Source organism: Erythrolamprus reginae, chromosome 7, assembly GCF_031021105.1.
Source record: "Erythrolamprus reginae isolate rEryReg1 chromosome 7, rEryReg1.hap1, whole genome shotgun sequence".
Taxonomy (NCBI): Eukaryota; Metazoa; Chordata; class Lepidosauria; order Squamata; family Dipsadidae; genus Erythrolamprus; species Erythrolamprus reginae.
Window position 1 is genome coordinate 60,274,111 of NC_091956.1, and position 10,362 is coordinate 60,284,472.

At 40.4% G+C, this 10,362-nt stretch overlaps 1 protein-coding gene across 2 annotated transcripts; it reads left to right on the plus strand.

Annotated features, from left to right (window-relative positions):
- The first annotated feature begins 1,161 nt into the window (after window positions 1-1,161).
- On the plus strand, window positions 1,162-10,086 carry BBS12 (Bardet-Biedl syndrome 12). Of its 2 annotated transcripts, none has more exons than XR_011559627.1 (2): window positions 1,162-1,326; window positions 9,897-10,086. XR_011559627.1 is itself a non-coding variant. In XM_070757664.1 (2 exons), the coding sequence occupies exon 2, from the start codon at window positions 4,196-4,198 to the stop codon at window positions 6,368-6,370; it is 2,175 nt and encodes a 724-aa protein (XP_070613765.1). In that variant the 5' UTR covers window positions 1,162-1,326; window positions 4,183-4,195; the 3' UTR covers window positions 6,371-7,538. The 2 variants fall into 2 exon arrangements, 1 of the variants encoding a protein (XP_070613765.1); XM_070757664.1 differs by lacking the exon at window positions 9,897-10,086 and adding an exon at window positions 4,183-7,538.
- The last annotated feature ends 276 nt before the right edge of the window (window positions 10,087-10,362 follow it).

Below are 10,362 nucleotides of genomic sequence, written 5' to 3' on the forward strand. Positions count from 1 at the left end.
CCTAAGTACACAGTTTGATTTCACAAAAGTTTTATTTTTTTCTGATTTACTTGAAGTTATATTCTGTTTTCTAAGTGTTCTCTTTATTTTTTTGAGCAGTGTATAAACATAAGTAAAAAGTAATGATAAAAAGGACTGTAGGACAGGGACGGTAGGCACAATGGTGCGCTTATGCACACTCCTTACAGACAATCTAAATATAGACAATCTAAGGTTAAAGTTTTTGGGGTTTGGGGAAGAAACCATAGTCAGCTAGTGCATTTCTGAAAGGTTTTTTTTTTGGCTCAAACCTTTCATAAAATCCTTCTGAAACGTTGCTTAAGAGTTTGCTAACCTCTTGGCTGTGGTTGTTGTTTTTTAACACTTTTAAAAAATAAGGATCGTATTAAACTGAAGGACTATCGGAAATTATAAAAAGCTCAAGCAAATATGAGAGGAAAAGCAAAAGTCAGCAAATCATTATTGACGTGAATGAGTTCCTAGATCAGTGTTTCTCAACCTTGGCCGTTTGAAGATGTGCGGACTTCAACTCCCAGAATTCCCCAGGCAGCGTTGCTGGCTGGGGAATTCTGGGAGTTGAAGCCAGCACATCTTCAAACGGCCAAGGTTGGGAAACACTGTCCTAGATGAAATAACAGACAAATGAAGCAAAAGTATATTTTTTAAGAGGATCATGGGATAAAAGTGATTCGTGAACTTCCTGTCGGTAATTGATAAATCATATAATTTTATGATTTTCAGTGAACTTAAATAACCGATCTGAATATATCAATACTTTTTTTGAAGCAAATATTAAAAGTACGGAAAGTATTAAAGCTAACATTTGAAATGTAACCAAGTACACCTTTTTCTGCGCCCGTGAGCAGAATGCATTTTAAGTAATGTTGTAGACTTCAAAATAAAATTTCAAAACAACAAAAGAACAGTGCAACCTCATAGGATCCTTGCTCAAAACCTACTCCCTGCTTTTAATTTAGTTCCTTGCAATTTAAGCTGCAGTTGATTCATATTAATGCTTATCCTGTTCGAAAAGCTTCCCGTGGTCTCAACAGACTTTTATATTTTGCTCGCGGTTTCATCTTTTATTTTCGCGGAAGTAAGGGCAGAATATCCGGGCAAAAAACTTCAGATGCTACTGAGCATGCTCAGCAGAAGACATTTCAGTCCGGGGCAGCGGCGTAGAAAACCACGAATTGATGGCTCGGAATGTAACCGAGGGCGCCTCCGTTGCTAAGGAGATTAGGGCCTTTATGGGAGACGGAGTAGTAGTTTCTCTCGATCCAGCCGCGGTTTCTTAACTTTCACCAGGGAACTAAAGCTGAGCAGGTAATTGATTTATTCAAGCCGATTCAGTCCGCGGGAGATATTTGGCGCGCTCCTTTGGAAAACCTCCATCCCAATTCTGCCCAAATCCTCTCCCACCTTACTGGGCGAAGGATGCGCGTGTGTGCGGGGGCGGGTGGGTGATGGTGTTCCATGTAGGGCGGAGTCCGGTGAGCGACAGATGTTGCTGATTGACACTCGAGCTGCCCCTCCCTCTACTGACACGAGAGGCATCTCCCTCGACCACTTCTCTGCTTCCCCAGGGTTTGGAAAGAAGAAAATGAGCCTCCTCTCTAGTTTCCCCCCTAAATTACCCTGGGGCACAGGGTAAGGCAAAGTTGGCTCTTCTATGACATGTGGACTTCAACTTCCAGAATTCCTCAGCTAGCATGATTGGCTCAGGAATTCTGGGAGTTGAAGTCCACAAGTCATTAGAAGAGCCAACTTTGCCTATCCCTGGGGCGACAAAATGCAAGAATTGGGAGCAGGTGTGGTTGCGAATGCAATTTCACCGAAACGTCCCATAGACACTCAAAATATTACATGGGGTAAACCCGAACTCGGAACAATCTACATATATTATATTATATATAAAATAATAATTATAATATTAGTGTGTGTGTGTGTGTGTGTGTGTGTGTCTAAAATATATCATTTAATCAGTGAAACAAATGCCATTTATTCATCCACTGGTCAAATAAGCGAAAGCCTAATCCAAGGTTCTGAAGTAAATGTTTCAGATCAATCCCGAAATGTTTCCTACTCTGTCAGCAGAAAGAGTTTTAGCAAGTGAAAATTGTATCCTGCAGACCTCCCTGAAGACTTATACCAGAGCTCTGCACCCTTCAGGGCCTTTTGATCCTATTTGATCTCATATTGCCTGATTGGGGTGCTGAGTTTGTTGGTGAATCTGCTTTAATATATTTGCAATCACAGCATAGCTAGTTTCCTGTGAATAATTGTTTTCTATGGATCTTAGTGATATTATTTCCCTTGGTAGGAAATCTTGCCTAGCTAGGGAATTCTGGGAATTGAAGTCCACATATTTTAACATTATTGAGGTTGAAATATACTGTTCCAGAGAGTATAGCATCTAGTCTCCCTAATGAAGTCAATATAGCAGCATGCAGCCTTGGTCCCATCCGATTTGTTGGGAAAAGCACTTGGTTACAAAATTACCAATATGCTGATACATTATCAGAATTCAAAATGCACACCCTCCAGATCATTTTGGGGGGAATCAACTGATGAATGACAGTCAAAGCCTATGAAATACTTAAGTGTGGTCCTTTACATACTTTACAATCAATCCTAACTTTTGGAAACGTCTCCTATAATGACTATCAGATTTTATTCTGCCAGCATAAGATGTGAAATGCAAATAAAATACATGTACAAAATAAGACTGAGATGTGTTATCAATTTGTTCTCTTTTGCATTAAGATTAGGGTTTTTTTCTTGCACAACTATGGGCAGGATAGTGACAATGGAGGATGATTTTTTCTTGGTCAGGTAGGAGAAAGGAGAGTAAATCTGCTCGTCTCAGGATATTTTTTCCATTCATGACCTGCTGGACTGAGTTGTTTTCTAAAGGATTGAAGAAGAGGGGTAGAAATTCAGATGATGTGGATGAGCCCAAGTGGTGATGGGAAGGTTTTACAATCGTTGTGCAATGCTGACAATCCAATCTAGGCATTTCTGCACCTTTGCAACAGCTGACTGTACTCTTGTACAGCTCCTTTATTGTGTGAATTATTATATTCCAGTTATTCGGCTTTCTCCAATATAAACTTTATCTTCTGGTATGCTATAATGCATATAATTTTATTCCTGTTCACTGACAATGAAATTATTTACCCAACACTTCGAATCATGCAGCTACCACAATGGATTTGTCCAACACACAGCCACAAATTAGTTGATTGCATTTTATTATAGTGTGTTGTGGTGTAACAGCCTAAATATTGTTTCTTGTATGTTCCTTGAGAGGTTTTGTTGGTTCTAAAAAGAGCAATGCAATTTCATTATTTTTATTAAGACAACAGTAGTTTCATAAACAATTGCATTGACGTTTCTGTTTTTAAAAGTTGTTTAGCGACAAGATTGATATAAGTAGCTCAGCAAATCTAGATTATAAGAAAAGACATTTGCCAAGAAAAGAATGCTAGAAGAATAAACCGATTTTATACAATATGTTTTTGATTTCTTCTTTATTTATGCATCTAAGAAATTTTCAAGCTAATAAAGAAGTTGAAAGATATGTCCAAAGCATTTATTAGCACATGCAATAGATATGATTATGGCATAATTTCTAATTTTTGGAAGTTCTATAAACTTTGTTCATCTGCTTCTTGGGAGAAAAAGAGACTGCAGATTCCAGGACAAACTTTGCTTTTTACACAGAATCTGCCTGCATTCCTAGTCAGAGCAAATCCAGAAATCACAGCAGCTTTTTTTTTCATTTGCCTAAATTAGCCATGCACATATAATTTTTTTTAATGGCAGTATTTTGAAGGTAGTGTTTCTCTCTTTTTATTTATAATATGGTCTTTATTGCTTCCTATTGCTTTAATAATAATAATAATAATAATAATAATAATAATAATAATAATAATATTCAGTTAAATCTTTACTAATCTCAATACACTTGATTAAGGTTCATTTTAATGCTAAAGCTAGCATTTTGTTCATCAAAAATTTTGCCACATCAATCAGCACATTCCTATGGGATATAGAATTTAATTTCTGTCTAAAGTAGGTGCAGCTCTATTTCTGAGAGATTTGTCAATAGTGTCCAAAGGGTAACATAAAAACCAAAACAAATAAGGCACAAGCAACAAATATGTGTTTCATTTGCAGCTGTCCTGGGAACATGGCTTTCAGAAACGTGAACAGAAAGAGACATATTGGTCTGCAACATCTTTCAGCTTTGGCTTCCACTGGACGGACACTTTTGGGACCCATGAAATCATCCAAATTTATAGTTGATGAAAGTATTCCTGGGGGTGTGTTGATTTGTTCTCCACTGAGACTTCTTGAGAACATGGATTTAAGTAGTGCTGTGGGGCAGCTGCTTAATGAAGCCATCCTAGCACAGCACAAAGATTATAAAACAGGGATGACCACTCTGCTGTTTCTGGTTGGTGCGTGGAGCAATGCTGTACTTGAGTGCCTCCAACATGATGTTCCACTTTCACTCATAGTAGCTATAATGTCTGAAGGTCTGGATTCTTGCATTGAACAAGTGCAGGGTATTACGTTACCACTACACAACATACAGCAAAAGCTGAAGGATATTCCTATAGAAGGCGAAGACATAAGCCTTATCAATAGTAGCTCTAGCCGTTCTGGAAAACAGTTTACAGACATTAAGAAAACAGTTAGCAAGTCTGGCACTAATATTTTAAGTCTGCTTAAAAATGAATTATCAGAAGAAAAACCAGGAGGAGGTGCAGATAATATGATCCAGCAAAAAAATATCAATCCAGGCACACCCATCACCACCAGTATGAAATGTTTACTGTCTGAGTCAATAAACAGCAATTTTGTTTTCAGTGTTTGCAAGACAATGATTCAGAAAAACTCTGATTTGCATAATTGTCATTTGGAGGCCTTGGCTTATAACAGAAGATCAAAATTAGCCCATAGTAGATACTTTAGCGATGTAAATAAATGTCAATCACCACAACAAACGGTACCTCTGGATGAATGTCCAAAACCTTTTGACAAGCTCAGTGATTTGGGACAACTTGCATTATCCCTTAGCCATGGAAATGAATCCGCCATGAAAATGATACAGGACATTCTCAGATGCCAGCTTCCAGGCACCAATCAAAAAATGGATACCTGCCCTTTCCAATTTGATATTTCAGAAATTGTGACATGCTGTTTATCGGGAATATCTGGAAGTCATTCGTGTGTTCACCCTGGCTACATCACGCTTGTATGCCCAGCAAAAGCTGCTGCTGTGAAACAATTTCAGGATATACCTATCCGTGTTATTCTTATAGATGGTGACCTAACTGAAACTTATCACCATTTAGGGTTTAATAGATTAGAGAATATGAGCAAGTTTTCAGAAAATGTGTCTCATTCAAAGGAAAACTCAAGCTTATGGGTTGACTCTATAATGGACGTTCTGATTCAGTTTAATATTAATTTAATTTTGGTACAAGGCGACACATGTAAAATTCTAGAAGAAAAATGTATCCTACATAAAATAGTGATAATTAACCATGTGGACCATAAGGTGTTGAGAGCTTTTAGTAACAGCATGAGAGCTGAGATAGTGACTTACATCAATCAAGTGAATGAGCACTGCATTGTCAAAGGCGTACACGTGAATCTCTACGGAGCTCTGGAATTAAATTTGGTGGAGGTTAGTGGCCAAATCCCACTTGCTTTAACAGCAGAAGGACTTCGATTGGTAACGGTTGTTCTCTGTTGCCCTTTTGTATCAAAGATGCAAGCCATGGAAGATCAGTTTTGGACCTGTGTGTACCGCCTGCACCATGCGCTTCTTGACCAGGCTGTTTTTCCAGGAGGTGGTGCAGTTGAGCTCCTGTGCCTCAGTTTTCTTGAAAAACTAGAAAAAGCAACCCCAGACTCTACGGGCCAATTTCATTTCGCCTTTTCCTGGTTTGCAAAATCCTCAGAACAATATAAATCTTTGGTGCTTGGTGTTTTGGCAAATGGTTGGCGCCAGTACCTGTTTGCTGTCATGGGTAATTCAGCGAACTGTTCATCAGAGTTTGAAACCCACACTGCCATACAGCAGCATCTCAGAAGAGCAGCCATGCACGATTTGCCATCAGCCTACATCCTGGAGGAATTTAGCAAGGGAAAGATAGGAGTAAGCATTGGACATTCTGATATAGGTGGAAAGGCTTTGAAAGTGTGTGACAACGTTACTGCTAAGATAGAAGCTTGGCGCAGAGCTCTAGAATTGGTGCTCTTGGTCCTTCAGACGGATGCTGAAATTATTGCAGGCCCAAAGAAGGATGAATTGTTGAAATCACAGGATTCATGTGACTTCCTATTTTTATAGGATTCTCTGTTGCTGTTAACAGATAATTAACAGTACAGTAGTACCTCTAGATACGAGCTGCTCCACATGTGAGTATTCCAAGTTACGAGCCACGAGGGGAGAGAAATTTCTGTTCTAGACTCGAGCTCAAATTCGGAATACGAGCCGGGCGTCCACTAGGTGGCGCAAGAATCCTTGCTTCTGGTTATCTCGGAGGGGAAAAACAAAGTCTAAAGCCATTTGTTCCAGATACGAGTTGTTCGACATACAAGCTCCCTTCTGGAACGAATTAAACTCGTATATAGAGGTACTACTGTATTATTATTATTATTATTAGATTTGTATGCCGCCCCTCTCCGTAGACTCGGGGCGGCTTACAGCAATGATAAAAACAATATATAATGACAAATCTAATAGTTAGAATCTAAAATAACAATAATACATATAAAAAGTCTAAAAAACAAGAAACCCCAATATATAAAAACATACATACAGTCATATCATACACATAGGCAGGGGGAGATGTTTCAGTTCCCCCACGCTTGACGACAGAGGTGGGTTTTAAGGAGTTTACGAAAGGCAAGGAGGGTGGGGGCAGTTCTAATCTCTGGAGGGAGCTGATTCCAGAGGGTCGGAGCCACCACAGAGAAGGCTCTTCCCCTGGGTCCCGCCAAACGACATTGTTTAGTTGACGGGACCCGGAGGAGACCAACTCTGTGGGACCTAACCGTGCGGCAGAAGGCAGTCTCGTAGATACCCTGGTCCGGTGCCATGAAGGGCTTTATAGGTGACCAACACTTTGAATTGTGACCGGAAACTGATCGGCAACCAATGCAGACTGCAGAGTGTTGGAGTAACATGGGCATATTTGGGAAAGCCCATGATTGCTCTCGCAGCTGCATTCTGCATTATTGGATACTAATGTTATTTGTGGGCAAAGTCAGGAGCAAAACTAACTGTAAAAACTGTTCAGAATGGAACCTTTGTTTCATAAAACAAAGTTCACCTTCAGGGAATGAGTTAAATCCCTGAAAGATTTATTTCCGTTATTTCAATATAAATTATAACTCTGATTTCCTTAATTGGCGATGATATAATCTGGTGAAAATTTAACTGTAGCTGTATCCCCTTTTCTAAGTGGGACATACACTCCATTAATTCTGTGAAAATTTGTCAGTACTTTTAAAGGCAATGTTTGTATCAACATGTTCATTAAATTTGCTTTAAAACATTTTTTTTTTAAAAAATGGTTGTTTTGCATATGTATAAGCAATAAACTAGCTCTGGAAAATATTTTAAATATCAAAAACTATACTTTGTTTTTTTCTATTCTGCTTTGATTTAAAATATTTGAGAGTACAGTGATCCCCCGGTTATTGCGTCCCCGACCATTGCGAACAGGGTAATTCGCGATTTTTCAACCCGGAAGTCAAAACACCATCTGCGCATGCGTGCCCTTTTTTTCTATGGGCACGCATGCGTAGATGGCACCCGGCAGATCAGCTGCTGGGCGGCTTCCCTGGGTCTTCCCCCTCTTGCTGGCGGGAGGGCGAGCAGCGGGCATCAGCAAGGAGTTTCCCCACCGCCCACGCAAACTCCTCGCTGCCGCCCGCCCTTCGCCCGCCCACGCCGTTCATTCTCACCGCTTTCGAGCTGAGTCCTGCAGCGAATTCGCTGCAGGACTCAGCTCGAAAGCGGCGAGACCGAGCGCGGACAAACCGTTCGCTGGCGCTCGGTCTCGCCGCTTTCGAGCTGAGTCCTGCAGCGAATTCGCTGCAGGACTCAGCTCGAAAGCGGCGAGACCGAGCGCCAGCGAACGGCTTGTCCGCTGCCTGCCTGCCCGCTAGCGAGGAGCCGAAGATTGGGGGCGGCGCGGCTGTTTTAAAATGTTGCCGCCGGCATGGGGGGCTTGCCAGCACCCCCCGGACCCCCAACCCGGGTTTGGGGGGCTGCTAGGAAGCCCCCCATGCCGGCGGCGACGTTTTAATACAGCCGCGCCGCCCCCAATCTTCGGCTCCTCGCTAGCGCTGCGGGAGTAAAAACACCATCTGCACATGCGCAGATGGTGTTTTTACTTCCGCAGCGCTACTTCGCGAAAACCCGCTCGTTGCGGGGGGTCCTGGAACGGAACCCTCGCAACAAGCGGGGGATCACTGTATTGCTGTACTTAAAATAAGATCTATATGTATACAAACTGTAATTTCTTTTACAAACCCAATTTCAAGTCTGAGACAAGCCTGGAGTAGAGTAAGGTTTAGGTTAGGTTTATTGGATTTATATGCCGCCCCTCTCCGCAAACTCGAGGCAGACTTACACAACCTGAGCTATTACTTTTCAACTTCTGAATCCAGCTGATTCCCCCCCCCCCTCATAATGCTCCTAGTGCAGTTACTGTAGGGCATTTGTGATGGTATCTAAATGATAGTAAATTCAACAAGAGATGTGAAAGCGCACACACTCTAATACCTGACAATTTTAGAAAGAAGAAAGAAGGGAATAGATATTCACTTCCCCTCATTTTTTCTCTGGATTTTATGTACATTTTTCTTTCTTTTGTGAACTTAGACTCTGCTGGCCATGGCTGATCAGATAGCATGAGATTCTATAATCTCATTTAATCTAGTAAGAAATTGGCCTGTATAAATCAAGAACATTGTGTCAGTAAATTGTCCTTCAGTCCTAAAATCCTGCAATATATATAAAATATTTGGATGGGATTATTGTAAGAGTTCTAAAATATATTTAAAGTTTCTTGAATACCTAGATAATATATACAGTGATACCTCGTCTTGCGAACTTAATTGGTTCTGGGACGAGGTTTGTAAGGTGAAAAGTTTGTAAGACGAAACAATGTTTCCCATAGGAATCAATGGAAAAGCGATTAATGCGTCCAAGCCCAAAACTCACCCCTTTTGCCAGCTGAAGTGCCCGTTTTTGCACTGCTGGGATTCCCCTGAGGCTCCCCTCCATGGGAAACCCCACCTCTGGACTTCCGTGTTTTTGTGATGCTGCAGGGGAATCCCAGCAGAGGAATCCCAGCATTGTAAAAACGGGTGCTTCGCTGGCAACAGAAGTCCGGAGGTGGGGTTTGCCAGCGAGGGGAGCCTCAGCGAAATTGCAGCATCACAAAAACAAAGAAGTCCTCGAAACCCCACCTCTGGACTTCCGTGTTTTTGTGAATGTGCACAACAGCATTGAAATTGATTGTCAATCAGTGTTGCTTCCTAAGTGGACAGTTTGATTTCACAGACGTTTGATTTACTTGGAGTTATATTGTGTTGTTTAAGTGTTCCCTTTATTTTTTTTGAACAGTGTATTAAAACACTACAAATTCTAATGTGATAATGGTCCTATTAATTTCAGTAGGGTGCATTAGACTGTTAAAGAATTATGGTATCTACATGTTTTGACTCATTGATAATAATACTAATGATCTATGTTTGTAAGATTTTTAGGGCAACGCCTTCAGACCTCCATTGAAACTTTTCCTTCCTTTCTTCCTTGTGAAACCTTATTTTTCCTATATCTGCTCTAAATCTCTTAACAGATCATTAGAGGCCTTCGAGAGAAGACCATTACAGCCCATCAGGAGAAGAAAAACCACTTTTATCTACTGATCAAACAGCATACTCCAGCCTAAAAAGAATTTGACTCTTCTTTTTAGCCAGCAGATGGCAGCCTACACTGCTGTTTACCACAACCTTAAATACAATTAACTTTAAGCATTTTAATTAAAAGGTAGAAAAGCATTTCCTAAATTCATATACAAATAGAAAAAAATAATTACAGTTAAAAAAGAGCAAAGAAAACCATACTCAAAGATTAATCAACCCTTCTCAAACTCCAATTTCTTTAATCTGAGCAGAACTTTGAACCGAACCCTTTTCTATTTTTTTGTATCCCCTATTATTTATTTATTTATTTATTTATTTATTATTTATTCATTCATTTTTTTTAATGCCGCCCTTCTCCTTAGACTCAGGGCGGCTTATAATATGTTAGCGATAGCACCC